The sequence below is a fragment of the Oncorhynchus clarkii genome, chromosome 22 (genome assembly GCF_045791955.1).
Source record: "Oncorhynchus clarkii lewisi isolate Uvic-CL-2024 chromosome 22, UVic_Ocla_1.0, whole genome shotgun sequence".
In the NCBI taxonomy this organism is placed as follows: domain Eukaryota; kingdom Metazoa; phylum Chordata; class Actinopteri; order Salmoniformes; family Salmonidae; genus Oncorhynchus; species Oncorhynchus clarkii.
Window position 1 is genome coordinate 20,727,947 of NC_092168.1, and position 18,709 is coordinate 20,746,655.

Consider the following 18,709-nt stretch of genomic DNA (forward strand, 5'->3'; position numbering starts at 1 on the left):
CTCAGCTCACTGGTCACCATAGCAGCACCAACCTGTAGCACGCGATCCAGCAGGTATATTTCACTGGTCACCCCCAAAGCCAATTCCCCCTTTCCTTCCAGTTCTCTGCTGCCAATGACTGGAACAAACTGCAAAAATCACTGAAGCTGGAGACTAATGTCTCCCTCACTAACTTTAAGCATCAGCTGTCAGAACAGCTGACAGATCATTGCACCTGTACATAGCCCATCTGTAAATAGCCCATCCAACTACCTCATCCCCATATTGTTATATATATCTTTTTTGCTCCTTTGCACCCCAGTATCTCTACTTGCACATTCATCTTCTGCACATCTATCACTCCAGTGTTTAATTGCTACCTTGTCATTACTTCGCCACTACGGCCTATTTATTGCTTTACCTCTCCCTAATCTTACCTCATTTGCACACACTGTATATTGATTTTTTCTATTGTGTTATTGACTGTACATTTGTTAATTCCATGTGTAACTTTGTGTTGTTGTTTGTGTCGCACTGCTTTGCTTTATCTTGGCCAGGTCGCAGTTGTATATGAGAACTTGTTCTCAACTGGCCTACCTGGTTAAATAAAGGTGAAATAAAAAAATAGTCTGTTCTCTCTGATACCGCACGGCAAGCGGTACCGGAGCGCCAAATCTCGGTTCAAGAGGCTTCTAAACAGCTTCTACCTGCAAGCCATAAGACTACTGAACATCTAATCAAATGGATACCCAGACTATTTGCATTGCCCCCCCCCCCTTTTACACTGCTGCTCCTCTCTGTTATTATCTATACATAAGTCACTTTAATAACTCTACTCACATGTATATATTACCTCAATTACCTCGACTAACCGGTGCCCCCGCGCATTGACTCTGTACCGGTACCCCCTGTATATAGCCTCCACATTGACTCTGTACCGGTACCCCCTGTATATAGCCTCCACATTGACTCTGTACCGGTACCCCCTGTTTATAGCCTCGCTATTGTTATTTTACTGCTGCCTTTTAATTATTTGTTACTTTTATTTATTTTCTTTATTTGGTATTTTTCTTAAAACTGCATTGTTGGTTAAGGGCTTGTAAATAAGCATTTCACTGTAAGGTCTACTACACCTGTTGTATTCGGCGCATGTGACAAATACAATTTGATTTGATTTCCCCCTTGCCCTGCCAGGTCAGTACAGATAAGGAGAGGACGAAACACAACAAGAGGCTATTTTCTTACATGGCCTAATGCCTTCTTCAGACTCCTCTTGCTCTGCCACTCCCTCTCTATCTCTCTTCACCTCTTCTTTCCTCCCTTCTATCTTCTAGCTCAGTGATATAAGGAAAGAACATGTCTAGAATAGTGTTATAAAACTGCACATTTTTCTCTCTGGACCATGGCGAAATGTGTTGAAATTCAGGAAGTTAGCTGATTTCCAGACAAAAAAAGAGGCCGGTGCCCCGGCCCCAAATGCGTTAGTCAGGCCCTGTGTTGAGGGGATCAGGTTAATCAGAGGTCATAGGCTGTGTGGCAGAGTTTGGCTGTGGAAGATTTGCATAATAGCAAGCCACAGACAGGGATGAAGGGAAGCAGCAGGAGTTGGGAAGAAGAAATCATTGGCCGTGTTCCCTTAATCAGTAGTTGCATGCATCACCCAATGATTGCATGCCATGTCATTGACTGTGCGGTTGCGCACCAGATTGCTATACCATATGATGTGGTTTGCTGATGCGTAAAATACCTATCCAGGCATTGTAAGATATGGCATGCATCAGCAACATCTGAGCAGGAGAAGCAAACCTTGTCTGTCCCACAGGTCTATCCTCCAGACCAGGCATTTAGCCTACCTCTTTTTGGGAATGTCAACAACCTTATTTAACCTGGCGGTGAACTCAGTGTTAAAAAAAAGTTCCAAAAGGGCAAAAAATTGGGAAATTGAATGTGTTTAGATATTCATATTTTCTGAGGAGTGGAACATCGCTCTTTGTTCTACTTTATGTTATTTTTAGTACTACATTGATATTGATTACGATATTGTTGGTGTGCTTAGTGCTTGCAAGTAAGGCATTTCACTGTACTTTTGTACATGACATTAACACTTGAAAATGAGTGTAATTACGGAGGTGAAAAGGAATTAAATCGTGAAGTTACATGATGAGACATCCCTGGATGCGTCCTGCTCTGTACTCCGTGTGTGTAAAGCAATGGAAGCTTTATCAAACACAAATAGATGTCTGCTAATGATCTGCTGCCACCTGTTGGGCAATCTAATTCACAGCAGGAAAAAAAACACGTGCCTACTGTTCCCATCAGCCCCATGGTATATTTCACCGGAAGAAATCCTCGGACTCTTCCTCTTTCCGTCATCGGGGTTTAGGTAGGGGAATGGCGATTTTATTCTCTTCACATAATCCGAGTTAAATCTGGTTTAAAATCCTATCATCCTCTCGAAAATGTAACCAGAACATATATAATAAACACTGCTAAGTATAGTCGTTTTATTATTTAAGCGACAAAATGTGATTATTGCGTTTTAATTATTGGATGAGTGGTGTGTGTATGGGTGTGCAGTGACATGGCCTGTCGTTTTGGTGTACCTTACAGTAGTTGGTCACTAGCCGCTGGTAGCTCGATTTTCTGGTTCGGTGATTTGTTCAGGCGTTCTGTATTTATCACGGCCGGGCAGTTGCTGTAGAATAGTTCACAATAGCTTTACCCAACGTGTATGTGCATGGTTTCTAGTTGGATGAACTTGTATAGTGTAGTGAGTGTGTTGGCGTCTTAAGTTTTCGAGGTAGCTAACTAGTGTTGGCATGCTAGGAAAATCCGCATGATGGCTGGCTAGCAACCATACACGCAAGTGTATTGTCCATTTTTATTATATAAAGTTTTCAGTTATCAATTCACCTTTCTTGCAGAACAGGATCCCTACTTGATTTCAGAGTTCGTTGGTTAACTAGCTAGGTAGATACTGTACATTTCTTCAGTGGCTAACTGCGGCAAGTGGCAGGTATTTGTTGAGCAAATAAAAAGAATAGTAGCTACATAACGTTACACATTCATGAATGTGTAACGTAACTTGCTATCATGTAGGCAATTGCTAGTACATCTGTTGAACTGTAAAAATCTCTACTTTTATCCTGGCTCTAACCGAATACTCTCATTTTTTCTTTCCAGTCACGATGGGACGTGTTATCAGGGGACAGAGAAAAGGTGCCGGCTCCGTGTTCAAAGCCCACGTGAAGCACAGAAAAGGTGCCGCTAAACTCAGACACATTGACTTCGCAGAACGTCATGGTTACATCAAGGGAATCGTAAAGGTAAGCGCTCTCACAATAGCTTTTGCTGTTAAAATATGTTTTCTACAAGGTCCAAAGTTGCGTTTGCCGTGCATTCTTTTAGGTAGTTTATTTTGTGTAACATCCATCTGCTTTGGACCTGACCTTTTGTCTCTCTCAGGACATTATCCATGACCCTGGCCGTGGTGCTCCCCTTGCCAAGGTGGCTTTCCGTGACCCCTACCGGTTCAAGAAGAGGACTGAGCTGTTCATTGCTGCTGAGGGCATCCACACCGGACAGTTCATCTACTGTGGCAAGAAAGGTAAGGAATGGAGATTGACACGTACTTGGCAGCCTACGGGTTAACTAACAACCCTGTGTCTAACACATTCTATGCTATGCTGGTTAGATGGCAGTTGTCATCTCTTAGGATCTAATCTCCAACTACAATGTGAATGCCTGGTACCTTAATAAATGTTCCCTTCTCAGCCCAGCTGAACATTGGTAATGTTCTGCCTGTGGGCACCATGCCTGAGGGAACCATCATCTGCTGCCTGGAGGAGAAACCTGGTGACAGGGGCAAGCTGGCCAGAGCGTCTGGGAACTACGCCACAGTCATCTCCCACAACCCAGAGACCAAGAAGTCCAGAGTCAAGCTTCCCTCTGGCTCCAAGAAGGTCATTGCTTCTGCTAACAGAGCTGTTGTTGGTAAGAACACAAAATATGACATGTTTGCTGATGCTTTCTGATTTAATGGGGAGAGGTGGATGCATGACCTACATTTTGATCTTTGACCACAAACCTTTGCCAGTGATTCAAACACCCGAGCTGACATGGTATAAATCTGTCGTTCTGCCCCTGAACAGACAGTTAACCCACTGTTCCTAGACCGTCATTGAAAATAAGAATTTGTTCTTAACTGACTTGCCTAGTTAAAGGTAAAATAAAAAATATTGTTTCTCATTAACTGGGTCCAATGTCAAGTTAACGACCTTCTCTTGGATCCTTGAAGTGCAAGGAATCTGCACTGTATGCAGTATTTTGGATCGATTTGGTGACTGGTTGTTTGTAGGCAGACGGTTAAGCTAGAGACCAGAAACTTAAGCGACTACAATTCTGATTTGCTGTTAAGAATCCAGGTCGTGACATGGTTGTTTTCAGAGCATATTGCCTGGGTAGGAAATCCTGTCCAATGCTTAATGGTTCTCTCTCCTCTGGGCTTCAGGTGTGGTTGCCGGAGGTGGACGTATTGACAAGCCCATCCTGAAGGCCGGTCGTGCCTACCACAAGTACAAGGCCAAGAGGAACTCCTGGCCACGTGTCCGTGGTGTGGCCATGAATGTAAGTGGACATGAAATCTTCTGCATATTTATTTTTGGGTAGGTTCAGGCATTTATCCATCCCTATGTTTAAGAATCTTATGTTCTACCTCAATCTCTGGAAAAATAATTATTCTCTGCACCTGATGTTTGTAAATGGCCCTTTGCTAACATGTTTCTAACTTCTTTCTAGCCTGTTGAACATCCCTTCGGTGGTGGTAACCACCAGCATATTGGAAAACCCTCAACTATCAGGAGGGATGCACCCGCTGGTCGCAAGGTCGGTCTCATTGCTGCCCGTCGTACAGGCAGACTGCGTGGAACAAAGACGGTCACGGAGAAGGAGAACTAACTCCCTTTACAATAAAATGTTCCAAGGAAGCTGATCTGACTCCTTTTGTAGCGCCAGTGTTTGTAAGCATGGAGTTGGATACGAGGACTATTCACTCTGTTTTTGGTAGCACTCATCTAGCAGTGAGGGTTACATTTTATAAAAGTGTAGTAGATGAGTGTGGTTGATGGGGCCGGATCACCATAAATTGTTTTTCCCAACAATGAATTAAGACATGGTTAAAATAAAGGGAGCTTAATCATGGTATCACAAGGTCCGATCTAGTATGCTGCATTTTATAAGCCCAAGTTCAATACACTGCAAAGCATGTATTGGCCATTTAGTTTTAGGCACATCCTGAGCACCCAGAAAGTAAATAGTAATTTTTCAATGTGCATTGTGTATTTGCATATATACAAAAGACAGTCAAGATTCCATGTTCTTTATCTGCTAAGGGCAATGCTTTTTTTAATTTTATATTTCTGTGCACAAAACCTCCTGAAAGTTCACATCGCGACTGTAGCTCCAGAATTCAACGTCACACCATGGCCAAAACAAAAGTCGGCAAACTGGGCGCAGAACTCTGTTCAGTCGATCTCCATTAAAAATAACACGGACAAATGTTCCTCAAATCAAATATTTTTTTTTGTGAAATACAACAAAATAAATTCTATAAAATAAGAGCAAAATATTTAAATATAATACGGTGTGCAGAATATTTTCATTTGCAGGAGTATTTGGTATTTGACAAATCCAAAAAATACACGGTTAAACTTACCAATTAAATACAGTATTTACTGATGTTTACGTTTAGCTCAAGTTGCAACATGACTAACCAGCCGATATCTTCTAACCCTACTGTGTTCCCTCCGATGCTGCCGCCCGGTGAGCTCCATGAAAGAATGGTAGCGGTCGTCTAAGACTAGGCTCTACCAAAAAGATACAGAAGCAAACCACAGTCTAGTACACATCAGGTAGCCTGGCAGAGCAAATCTGTTGCATATGTTTTTAATTTTCTCAATTCCTATAGATAAACTAAACTGACCGCCGAATGTGAAGTTGGAGGATTTTAACAATGAGCAATTGAAAAGCCACTTATTCTTACATTGGTTCAACAAGGGGTAGATGAGCATTAAAAAAGCCTAAAGGAAGTGTCCTCTAGGATTAAAGGACATCAGTTGGGATGACATTTCCCCTTGCGCTACGCTATTCTGGTGAGAAGCCATGCTAAATGTTACAGCATATTATCTATAGCTTCCGAAAGGATTGGATTACCAGAACAAAAATAAAAGGCAATGAGAGTGCCAGAACAATTTTGCATCACTTTTTCACATCAACCAAAACACAGTAAAAGTTCACCCAACCATTCCATGTCTCACACTAAAACCCCAGCACGTGAGTTGATTTGGCATGGGTCAAGAGGTTGTCAAGGAGCTTAATGTGTCCTCCTAAAGGTGAATGACCAGTAACTGATGTCAGACCAAATCGCACTGCTGCGCATGGGTGATAAAACAAAAAGGAGTTCTCTTAAGCGTTTTATTTTTTTGTTATCTCCCAACAGCAAACCTGACAAAGTTACGCTATTGCGGGGGATTAATTTTTTGAACAGTCAAAACATGAACATATTATGTACACCTTTCCGTCATGTAGACAAGCGCATCAGCATCGTCAGGCCTGGGTCATTATGTTTATTACCCCACTGCTGTTGACAGCAGCCAGGCCCCAGTCTGCAGGGCATAACAACCCAGGGGAGAGCACCCCCCCTCCAGACAGGCAGCACAGGAGCAGGCTGTAGGGGGAGAGACTCACAGTAGGGGCCTGGAGAGGAGCTGTGAAGCCTGGCCCTGCCCTGCCGTGCCCTTGAGGCCCCCGATCAGGAGCTCGGTCGGTCGACTGGAGGACGAGAGGAAAGAGAGCAGGACGATGGAGGCACAGCAGAGGGGAGGGCCGGTGTTACTCCTTAGGCGGAGCAGGGGCCAAGGAGGTGGTGGAGGGGACCTCCTCAGTGCTCTCCCAGTTGTCTTGTGCTTGTGGGCCTGTGCCGGGCGCAGAGGAAGGGACAGGGCCGGGGCGCTGGGGGTTGTTCATGTGCTGGGCAGCTGGGCCTGTGTACGGCTGCCCGTGGGGGTGGTTGTTCTGCTGGGGAATGAGAAAACAATCGTTTTTTTGTTAAACTACTGATATGTGGTGGAACTTGACCCAAAATGTCTGCCATAGGTTCTTCAATTGTTGAGAAGTCTCTGTTTACATGGCTCCTTAAAAGTCTAAATATCATGCTGCTTCTACAATATAGTAGATGTGTACCTGCTGAAACTGTGTCGTAGTCCCCGGAGACGAATGAGGGTAGAGGGAGATGTCATCTGGAGGGGAGGTGTCCTGATCTTCCGGGGCTTCCTGGTCATCGGGCTCCTGGGAAATGAAGTCAAAGAATAGTTTTATTCCCAATGCATTTTTCTACCTAACACCAACATTCACACACAGCTCAAGTCTATGGACCCAATAGCAGACCAAAGAGTCTGTTAATATGCCTTTGCACTGGATGGGAACGTTGTCCTACTTTAGCCTATTTTAACTGAATGAGATGAAAGCGAGGCACATGCTGTGTAGGAGAGTGTGACAGCCTTGGATGTAATAATATCAACTGACAGAGGTATAAATAGAAAATAGACTTTGTTATGTGAGTGAGTGGGTGTTATTCTCCGCTAGCGAGCTTCTCCGCAGTGTGGTGGGAGACATGCTTTTAACGAGCTCATGTTTCCATATAACACCAACGGGACTGGGGCCAGAGCTGTTCTTATAATGTTGATATGGGCTAATTTGAAGGGTCTAATACTAGATGCGAATGCACTGGATCCGAGAAAAACTGAAGGATTTAAACACACTGCTTTCAGTTTGTTCAATCCATGATAGTTCTGTGGCTGTTAGGCCAGTGGCATCTTTGTGCTTGCATCAACTGGCCCTGTGTCTATCATGATTCGGTCTGCTTATAAAGACAGACTGACACACTACAACATCCAGCTGAACACATTACAACATGTGACCAGACAAACCAGGGATAGAAAACAGCTTGTGTGTTAGTCTAAGTGGGGTAGAGGTAGGTTGATGATATAACAAACTTATTGTACTGGAAATGTGCCTGAAAACATGCACTCAATACTACTGCAGACCCCTATTGTAATCCTACAATAACGTGTGGGTAAAGTAGGTGCTGCCTATCGTCAATTAAACTTGTGCTCCAAAGACATGCTTTTTTTTTCGAAACTAGTGATTCCATCTGTCCAGATTTATTATAAAATTGGACATGCATATAGATGGGTTACAATTCTATCTGTATGCAAGGCAAAGTTTCCGATAAAAACAATCAACATGGGCCTCCCGAGTGGCGCAGTGGTCTAAGGCACTGCAATGCTAGCTGTGCCACTAGAGATTCTGGGTTAGAGTCCAGGCTCTGTCGCAGCCAGCCGCGCCTGGGACAATTGGCCCAGTGTCGTCCGGGTTAGGGGAGGGTTTGGCCGGCAGGGATGTCCTTGTCCCATCGCGCACTAGCGACTTCTGTGGTGGGCCGGGCACAGTGCATGCTGACATGGTTGCCAGGTGTACGGTGTTTCCTCCGACACGTTGGTGCGGCTGGCTTAAGGTTAAGTGGGCATTGTGTCAAGAAGCAGTTGGGTTGTGTTTCAGAGGACGCACGGCTCTCGACCTTCGCCTCTCCCAAGTCCGTACGGGAGTTGCAGCGATGAGACAAGACTAACTACCAATTGGATAAAACGAAATTGGGGAGAATTTTTTTTTTTTTAAATGTATGTATATTTTAAAAAATACAATCAACATTAAGACGTGAACTGTTCAATGAGTCCTGTTGATTAGCGATATATTAACACATGCCATTACATGGCTGAAGCACAAACCACAGGTTGCCCCTATGTAGACCTAGTCTCAACACAAAAACAACATCACTTGAACACACAGTAAGTACACTACATGACATCAACACTAGGCTAGCACCTCATCATCCACTATAGCCAAGGCTAAGAGTTTTCGATCAGTTGTGTCATATGGACGGTCACACCGCAGGTTGAGTTTGCTTTGGGGAGGAGGAACAAACGGTATCGATTGGATTAACAGTGTTACGTTGAGATGGAGAACCAATAAAACGTAAGGGAAGCCAGGAAGTCAGTGCTGCTTTAGGTAACCAATGGGACACTGCTACCGGACTGGAAAGAGGAAACGTTTGCTCTCTGTTTGCTGCTCATAGTTGGTGATGGTTCAACATTAGAATTGACCTGTTGGAGTTTGGCTCTATTAATTCTCTACTAGGATACATTTATCGCCAGTCTCTGCCTACGAACCTGGAGTTGGCTGCATTGTCAGTTACTGGATACTCAGAAAGGATTTTTTGGTTGAATCATTTGCACCATCACAAAATTTCAAAATCACTTTTGGGAGCAGCACGCAAACAGCCGAGCAGACATCTCGTCACTGCCATCTGTTATTGTCCTGCTCCAATACTCCAGACTGTGTGTGTGTTGTTACTGCCCAGGCTACTCTCCTCGTGTCACTGTGCTAGTGGACAGCAGTAACATCGCCCTGTATGGAACATCTAGAGAGAGAGGAGAAGGGTGGCTGTGGCGGTTATATATGAGGGCTTACAGTGTGCTGCTGTCCTGTCCCTTCCCCTGGCAAAAGCTGCTGTGGCGAGGACGATTTCCGCATGGCAGCATCTTCTTCAGACACCGCCTCACCGTGCTTCGTTAAGTGACACTAGTTTGAAATAGCATAATTGATATTATTGCATAATATATACAGGTGTCAATAAACGATGCTTTCAAGTGGATTTCTTCGTTTTAAAGTTTTAAAGTAGCATATCATTTCTATCATATCGCTATTTATGATAAGGATCAATTAGGCTGGACGTAATGTACACCAAGCTTCAGCAAATACAACTTTGTAACACAAATAAGGGAAATTATAGAAAAAAAGTATTGTAATAATGTTAGCTTACAATATACTATGGGCGTATAAACTGGAAATAAAATGTGTCAAAAACTCTAAGCCCTTGCCTATAGAAAAAACATGTATACATTCTGAAGATTACAAAAATACTTAAGAAATCATTTCCCAGCAGATTACAGTTCACAGTTTCCAAAATAACCTTTGTGCTAACTTGGAACTCTCAACTGTAGCTTTAAAAACATTCAGTTCCAGTAACACTTGAAAATACTTGAGACAGAGAAGAGTGAAAAAACAGATGGTTAGCGTCAACATGTTAACAATACATCACAAAGAAAATGGTATAGTTTATGTATTGCTGCATATTGAGGTCCCACATAATCAACACTGCTCTGTTTTACAAATTCATTAACACTATTATTACAACAGGCAAGCTCCGCGTCTCCACATTACATCATTTTAACTCTGTAGGTCAAAACCAACAAGGTCAGAATGATGCATCCTTCAAAAAGACACCACTTTTTTGGAGGGACTTTCCAATACTGACCTTTCTCTACTACAACTACTACCATTTCGGCCATGCATCCATGTTAGATACTACTGTATTACCTTTGTGTTGTTTGTGTGTGTGTGTGCATCATTTGGTGTGAGTCTTACCTCCTCAGGGCAGAGTTCACAGGCCTTGGCCAGGGTCATGCGTGCGGAGTGCGAGCGCTCCAGGAAGTATCCGTTGGAGGTCTCGTTGCTCTGGACTGGGGGAGACCAGTTGTTGTAGGTGTACTGAGGGTTCCCTGTGTAGGGCCTCCTTTCCAGCTCGTCACCGAGCCACTCCACTGCCCACGTCCACTTACGCTTCAGGTCCCCGTTACTCTGCAGGACAGAGAAACACATACTATTACTAAGAGTGCTTATGAATTACCTTTTTCCTTCCGCTGCAATTCTGAATCCTGAAAATATGATTTAATTTTTAACAATAAAATAAAAAGATCAATGAAGGGCTATTTACAGAATAAAATGACTCCTAGATTCAGACTAGAGATGGGCATTTGACATTCAATAAATTAATTAAGCCCTAATCTATGGACAGGGGCGCAGCCATGGATGTGTCTTGTTGGGCAAAGGCCCACCCCACCGGGCAGCCTGGCCCAGCCACTGGGGAGCCAGGTCCAGCCAAACAAAATGAGATTTCCCCACAAAGGGCTTTATTACAGACAGAAACACTCCTCAGTTTCTGGGCTCCCGAGTGACACAGTGGTCTAAAACACTGCATCTCAGTGCAAGAGGCGTCACTGCAGTCCCTGGTTCGAATCCAGGCTGCATCACATCCGGCTGTGATTAGGAGTCCCATAGGGCGATTGGCCCAGCGTCGTCCGGGTTTGGCCGGAGTAGGCCGTCATTGTAAATAAGAATTTGTTCTCAAATGACTTGCCTAGTTAAATAAAGGATACATTTATTTATTTTTATTTACAAAAACTCATCAGCTGTCCGGGTGGCTGGTCTCAGACGATCCAGTAGGTGAAATTGCTGGATGTGGAGGTCCAGGGCTGGCGTGGTTACACGTGGTCTGAGGTTCTGAAGCCGGTTAGACGTACTGTCAAATTCTCTAAAATGACGTTGGAGGCAGCTTATGGTAGAGAAATATACATTATTTTCTCTGGCAACAGCTCTGATGAGCATTCCTGTAGCCAGCATGCCAATTGCACCCTCCCTCAAAACGTGAGATATCTGTGGCATTGTGTTGTGTGACAAAACTGCACATTTTAGAGTGGCCTTTTATTGTACCCCAGCACAAGGTGCACCTGTGTATTGAGCATGCTGTTTAATCAGCTTCTTGATAATCCATCCACCTGACAGGATTGGTATATCTTGGCAAAGGAGAAATGCTCACTAACAAGGATGTAAAGACATTTGTGAGAAATAAGCTTTTTGTATGGAACATTTCTGGGATATTTTACTTCAGCTCATGAAACATGGGACCAACACTTCACATGTTGCGTTCATATTTTTGTTTAGTATAGAACACAAGGCCTGTATTTTTAGAATACAAGTCCTGCAATAAAAACATTGAATTTAAATAAATCACATTTATCTATAGGCCTATGCCAACAATGCCTAATTTGTCTAACCATTACAGATAAATCGTAATTGCTCAATTGCCCCATATATACACAGTGTACAAAACAATAGAAACAGCTGCTCTTTCCATGACATGGACTGTCCAGGGGAAAGCCACGAGCACACCTCTTAAAACCACTTCAATCAATGAATGTAGATGGGGGGAGGAGACAGGTTGAAGAAGGCTTTTTAAGCCTCGAGACAATTGAGACGTGGATTGTGTATGTGTGCCATTCAGAGGGTGAATGGACAAGACAAAATATTTAAGTGCTTTTGAACAGGGTATTGTAGTACTTGCCAGGTGCACCGGTTTCAGTGTGTCAAGAACTGCACCGCTGCTGGGTTTTTCACGCTCAACAGTTTCCTGTGTGTATTAATAATGTTCCACCCAAAGGACATCCAGCAAACTTGACAACTGTGGGAAGCACTGGAGTCAACATGGGCCAGCATCCCTATGGAATGCTCGACACCTTGTAGTCCATGTCCTGACAAATTGAGGCTGTTATGAGGGCAAAAGGGGGTGCAACTCAATATTAGGAAGGTGTTCCTAATGTTGTGTACAATCAGTGAATATTCAGTCAATAAATAAGCAAGTGCCATTTACAGATACACTATGCAGAATTCGCTACGCCATTTCCTGGTTGTTAAAATTAGAATAGTTAGCCTAATTCGAGTTTGTGAGACAAAACAAGCAAGTATAGTGTATCAAAATGTTTACTTATTAAGTATTCAACCCCTTTGCTATGGCAAATCTAAATATGTTCAAGAGTACAAATGTGCTTAACAAGTCACAATAAGTTGCATGGACTCACTGTGCACAATAATAGGGTTTAACATGATTTTTTTTTTTTAAATGACTACCTGATTTTTGTACCCCATACATTCAGTGATCTGTAAGGTCCCTCAGTCGAGCAGTGAATTTTAAACACATACTCAACCACAAAGACCAGAGGTTTTCCAATGCCTTACAAAGAAGGGTACCTATTGGTAGATGGGTAAAAAATAAAAAGCAGACATTGAATATCCCTTTGAGCATGGTAAAGTTATTAACTACACTTTGGATGGTGTATTAATACACCCAGTCACTACAAAGAGACAGGCATGCTTCCCAACTCAGTGGCCGTAGAGGAAGGAAACTGCTCATGAATTTCACCATAAGGCCAATGGGGACTTTAAAACAGTTAGTTTAATTACTGTGAAATTAGAAAACTGAGGATGGATCAACACCATTGTAGTTACCCCACAAGAGTAACCTTATTGACAGAATGAAAAGAAGGAACCATGTGCAGAACAAAAATATTCCAAAACATGCATCCTGTTTGCAAAGTGTTATGTTTTGGGCAAATCCAATAAGATATTACTGAGTGCCACTCTCCATATTTTCAAGCATAGCTGTGGCTGCATCATGTTATGGGTATGCTTGTAATCGTTAAGGACTGGGGAGTTTTTCAAAATAAAAAAAAAAAGAAGAAAGAAACGGAATGGAGCTATGGGGTTGAGATCTGGAGACTAGGCTAGGCCACTCCAGGACCTTGAAATGCTTCTTACGAAGCCACTCCTTCATTGCCCGGGCGGTGTGTTTGGGACCATTGTCATGCTGAAAGACCCAGCCACGTTTCATCTTCAATGCCCCTGCTGATGGAAGGAGGTTTTCACTCAAAATCTCACGATACATGGCCCCATTCATTCTTTCCTTTACACGGATCAGTCGTCCTGGTCCCTTTGCAGAAAAACAGCCCCAAAGCATGATGTTTCCACCCCCATGCTTCACAGTAGGTATGGTGTTCTTTGGATGCAACTCAGCATTCTTTGTCCTCCAAACACGACAAGTTGAGTTTTTACCAAAAAGTTATATTATGGTTTCATCTAACCTTACAACATTCTCCCAAACTTCTTCTGGATCATCCAAATGCTCTCTAGCAAACTTCAGACGGGCCTGGACATGTACTGGCTTAAGCAGGGGGACACGTCTGGCACTGCAGGATTTGAGTCCCTGGCGGCGTAGTGTGTTACTGATGGTAGGCTTTGTTACTTTGGTCCCAGCTCTCTGCAGGTCATTCACTAGGTCCCCCCGTGTGGTTCTGGGATTTTTGCTCACCGTTCTTGTGATCATTTTGACCCCACGGGGTGAGATCTTGCGTGGAGCCCCAGATTGAGGGAGATTATCAGTGGTCTTGTATGTCTTCCATTTCCTAATAATTGCTCCCACAGTTGATTTCTTCAAACCAAGCTGCTTACCTATTGCAGATTCAGTCTTCCCAGCCTGGTGCAGGTCTACAATTTTGTTTCTGGTGTCCTTTGACAGCTCTTTGGTCTTGGCCATAGTGGAGTTTGGAGTGTGACTGTTTGAGGTTGTGGACAGGTGTCTTTTATACTGATAACAAGTTCAAACAGGTGCCATTAATACAGGTAACGAGAGGACAGAGAAGCCTCTTAAAGAAGAAGTTACAGGTCTATGAGAGCCAGAAATCTTGCTTGTTTGTAGGTGACCAAATACTTATTTTCCACCATAATTTGCAAATAAATTAATTAAAAATGTGATTTTCTTTTCTCATTTTGTCTGTCATAGTTGAAGTGTACCTATGATGAGAATTACAGGCCTCTCTCATCTTTTTAAGTGGGAGAACTTGCACAATTGGTGGCTGACTAAATACTTTTTGGTCCCACTGTATACAGACGTTCCAACTTTGTACATTCTGCCCGTTCTTTGGAATTTTCTAAAATGGATGAACAACTCCACTTTGAACACTGCATGGTGATTATTTACGGCCGCGACATTGGTTTGGTGAGTAGGCCTATGCTTAATGATTCTGATGAAAATATGCTCTTTGTCTTAATAAACAAAATGTTTTAGTGTATTTTCAGTGTGGAACCTGTCTATGTTTAGGGGGGTTATAGCCTAGACTAACCAATTATATACTAGCAGTTCGCAAAGTAGCCTAAGCGGAAAATAGACGGGACGTTATTGGAACACATTTTCCTACTTCAATCAACCAGTCCATTTTGAATTTGTGATAAAGCTGTAGTCGTTTGGCAAGGAATGTAGCTTGTGTATCCCATCAGTTAGATATGTTTTTCATAGGCATTTATTTCTGTAAGCCAAACAGGATCTTTGGTGTGCACTCAGCACGTGTGTGTGTGTAGGGAGCAGTCGGAACGCAATTGAGTGAATGACACACGGAGGGGAAAGGGAATATAGGGAGAAAAATTGTGCAATGCTTGGCTTGGTCTCTTTTTTGTTATGCCCCGCAAATGCACAAATGGAACACGAGTAAAAGCAAATTCATGTCGTCTTCAAGACAAAATGTAATTTGCCCGTTCGGGCAGCCACAATGCACATTCCACTAAATAGTTTGTGTTTGAAAACATTTAGATCTTTGGTTAAAGATGGAGCTTTGAAGTCGGTTTGAGTACTAGATTACTCATGCCCATCCCTAATTCAGATGGTAGCATAGTGTAGTTGTGTCTCTTATACCTGTAGTATCTGGTAGGCCACAGAGCAGTTGCTGAAGAGGGCTACCATGCACTTGATACACTGGTAGGCCCGTTTCTGGTAGTGGTTCTTGGAGCGCTGGATGGTGTCAAATAGGCCATCCCTGTCATCTGGTATACCCTTCAGCACGTTGTGGATCCTACACAACCAAGCAGGGAGAGAAAAAACAGAGCAGGGATGATGATGTTGGCACAACAGAAAATCAACCAGAGACGAAATTCCAAACAGGGAAACCAGCCATTCCTAGAGGGCCACAGGGTGTGCCATTTTTAGTCCCAGCCCAGCACTAAGCAGTCTGATGAGTTGAATCAGATGTGTTGACATTAGAGCTGTCAAACAATTAAAATAATTAAACATTGAGGTAATTAAATCAAATCAAATTTTATTTGTCACATACACATGGTTAGCAGATGTTAATGCGAGTGTAGCGAAATGCTTGTGCTTCTAGTTCCGACAATGCAGTAATAACAAGTAATCTAACTAACAATTCCAAAACTACTGTCTTGTACACAGTGTAAGGGGATAAAGAATATGTACATAAGGATATATGAATGAGTGATGGTACAGAGCAGCATAGGCAAGATACAGTAGATGGTATCGAGTACAGTATGTACAAATGAGATGAGTATGTAAACAAAGTGGCATAGTTTAAAGTGGCTAGTGATACATGTATTACATAAGGATACAGTCGATGATATAGAGTACAGCATATACGTATGCATATGAGATGAATAATGTAGGGTAAGTAACATTATATAAGGTAGCATTGTTTAAAGTGGCTAGTGATATATTTACATCATTTCCCATCAATTCCCATTATTAAAGTGGCTGGAGTTGAGTCAGTGTCAGTGTGTTGGCAGCAGCCACTCAGTGTTAGTGGTGGCTGTTTAACAGTCTGATGGCCTTGAGATAGAAGCTGTTTTTCAGTCTCTCGGTCCCAGCTTTGATGCACCTGTACTGACCTCGCCTTCTGGATGATAGCGGGGTGAACAGGCAGTGGCTCGGGTGGTTGATGTCCTTGATGATCTTTATGGCCTTCCTGTGACATCGGGTGGTGTAGGTGTCCTGGAGGGCAGGTAGTTTGCCCCCGGTGATGCGTTGTGCAGACCTCACTACCCTCTGGAGAGCCTTACGGTTGAGGGCGGTGCAGTTGCCATACCAGGCGGTGATACAGCCCGCCAGGATGCTCTCGATTGTGCATCTGTAGAAGTTTGTGAGTGCTTTTGGTGACAAGCCAAATTTCTTCAGCCTCCTGAGGTTGAAGAGGCGCTGCTGCGCCTTCTTCACGATGCTGTCTGTGTGAGTGGACCAATTCAGTTTGTCTGTGATGTGTATGCCGAGGAACTTAAAACTTGCTACCCTCTCCACCACTGTTCCATCGATGTGGATAGGGGGGTGTTCCCTCTGCTGTTTCCTGAAGTCCACAATCATCTCCTTAGTTTTGTTGACGTTGAGTGTGAGGTTATTTTCCTGACACCACACTCCGAGGGCCCTCACCTCCTCCCTGTAGGCCGTCTCGTCATTGTTGGTAATCAAGCCTACCACTGTTGTGTCGTCCGCAAACTTGATGATTGAGTTGGAGGCGTGCGTGGCCACGCAGTCGTGGGTGAACAGGGAGTACAGGAGAGGGCTCAGAACGCACCCTTGTGGGGCCCCAGTGTTGAGGATCAGCGGGGAGGAGATGTTGTTGCCTACCCTCACCACCTGGGGGCGGCCCGTCAGGAAGTCCAGTACCCAGTTGCACAGGGCGGGGTCGAGACCCAGGGTCTCGAGCTTGATGACGAGCTTGGAGGGTACTATGGTGTTGAATGCCGAGCTGTAGTCGATGAACAGCATTCTCACATAGGTATTCCTCTTGTCCAGATGGGTTAGGGCAGTGTGTAGTGTGGTTGAGATTGCATCGTCTGTGGACCTATTTGGGCGGTAAGCAAATTGGAGTGGGTCTAGGGTGTCAGGTAGGGTGGAGGTGATATGGTCCTTGACTAGTCTCTCAAAGCACTTCATGATGACGGATGTGAGTGCTACGGGGCGGTAGTCGTTTAGCTCAGTTACCTTAGCTTTCTTGGGAACAGGAACAATGGTGGCCCTCTTGAAGCATGTGGGAACAGCAGACTGGTATATGGATTGATTGAATATGTCCGTAAACACACCGGCCAGCTGGTCTGCGCATGCTCTGAGGGCGCGGCTGGGGATGCCGTCTGGGCCTGCAGCCTTGCGAGGGTTAACACGTTTAAATGTCTTACTCACCTCGGCTGCAGTGAAGGAGAGACCGCATGTTTCCGTTGCAGGCCGTGTCAGTGGCACTGTATTGTCCTCAAAGCGGGCAAAAAAGTTATTTAGTCTGCCTGGGAGCAAGACATCCTGGTCCGTGACTGGGCTGGATTTCTTCCTGTAGTCCGTGATTGACTGTAGACCCTGCCACATGCCTCTTGTGTCTGAGCCGTTGAATTGAGATTCTACTTTGTCTCTGTACTGGCGCTTAGCTTGTTTGATAGCCAAGCGGAGGGAATAGCTGCACTGTTTGTATTCGGTCATGTTACCAGACACCTTGCCCTGATTAAAAGCAGTGGTTCGCGCTTTCAGTTTCACACGAATGCTGCCATCAATCCACGGTTTCTGGTTAGGGAATGTTTTAATCGTTGCTATGGGAACGACATCTTCAACGCACGTTCTAATGAAGTCGCACACCGAATCGGCGTATTCGTCAATGTTGTTATCTGACGCAATACGAAACATCTCCCAGTCCACGTGATGGAAGCAGTCTTGGAGTGTGGAGTCAGCTTGGTCGGACCAGCGTTGGACAGACCTCAGCGTGGGAGCCTCTTGTTTTAGTTTCTGTCTGTAGGCAGGGATCAACAAAATGGAGTCGTGGTCAGCTTTTCCGAAAGGGGGGCAGGGCAGGGCCTTATATGCGTCGCGGAAGTTAGAGTAACAATGATCCAAGGTCTTTCCACCCCTGGTTGCGCAATCGATATGCTGATAAAATTTAGGGAGTCTTGTTTTCAGATTAGCCTTGTTAAAATCCCCAGCTACAATGAATGCAGCCTCCGGATAAATCGTTTCCAGTTTGCAGAGAGTTAAATAAAGTTCATCACAAATGTTGAATTTGCTCAAATTTGGCCCTAGATAAAAGATATATTCTATTTTAAAAGCAGTGCATTAAATTACAGGCAAACTATGCTTTGATTGTAATGGATGGAAACACAAAATTATGTGTTAATAGCGTTTTCAACATAA

The 18,709-nt window shown here is 43.9% G+C and overlaps 2 protein-coding genes across 8 annotated transcripts in view; one reads left to right on the top strand and one right to left on the bottom strand.

Annotated features, from left to right (window-relative positions):
• The first annotated feature begins 2,325 nt into the window (after positions 1-2,325).
• Positions 2,326-4,969, top strand: LOC139380562 (ribosomal protein L8). 2 transcript variants are annotated; one of them, XM_071123334.1, is made up of 6 exons: positions 2,326-2,362; positions 3,163-3,305; positions 3,445-3,586; positions 3,754-3,972; positions 4,490-4,605; positions 4,777-4,969. In XM_071123334.1, the coding sequence occupies exons 2-6, from the start codon at positions 3,168-3,170 to the stop codon at positions 4,933-4,935; spliced, it is 774 nt and encodes a 257-aa protein (XP_070979435.1). In that variant the 5' UTR covers positions 2,326-2,362; positions 3,163-3,167; the 3' UTR covers positions 4,936-4,969. The 2 variants fall into 2 exon arrangements, with proteins under 2 accessions (XP_070979435.1, XP_070979436.1); XM_071123335.1 differs by lacking the exon at positions 2,326-2,362 and adding an exon at positions 2,561-2,995.
• Positions 4,970-5,350: 381 nt separating this feature from the next.
• The window catches only part of LOC139380561 (ubiquitin carboxyl-terminal hydrolase 9X), a 91,499-nt gene continuing 78,140 nt past the window's right edge, over positions 5,351-18,709 (bottom strand). For 2 of the 6 annotated variants that reach the window (XM_071123332.1, XM_071123329.1), the window contains 5 exons: positions 15,455-15,611; positions 10,522-10,734; positions 9,565-9,675; positions 7,219-7,323; positions 5,354-7,050 (listed from right to left, as the gene is read on the bottom strand). In XM_071123332.1, coding sequence (XP_070979433.1) covers positions 6,868-7,050; positions 7,219-7,323; positions 9,565-9,675; positions 10,522-10,734; positions 15,455-15,611 — 769 coding nt within the window. In that variant the 3' untranslated portion in view covers positions 5,354-6,867. Of the gene's footprint in view, positions 7,054-7,218; positions 7,324-9,564; positions 9,676-10,521; positions 10,735-15,454; positions 15,612-18,709 lie in introns of all 6 variants that reach the window. The other 4 variants (XM_071123328.1, XM_071123333.1, XM_071123331.1 and 1 more) reach the window with 3 other exon arrangements.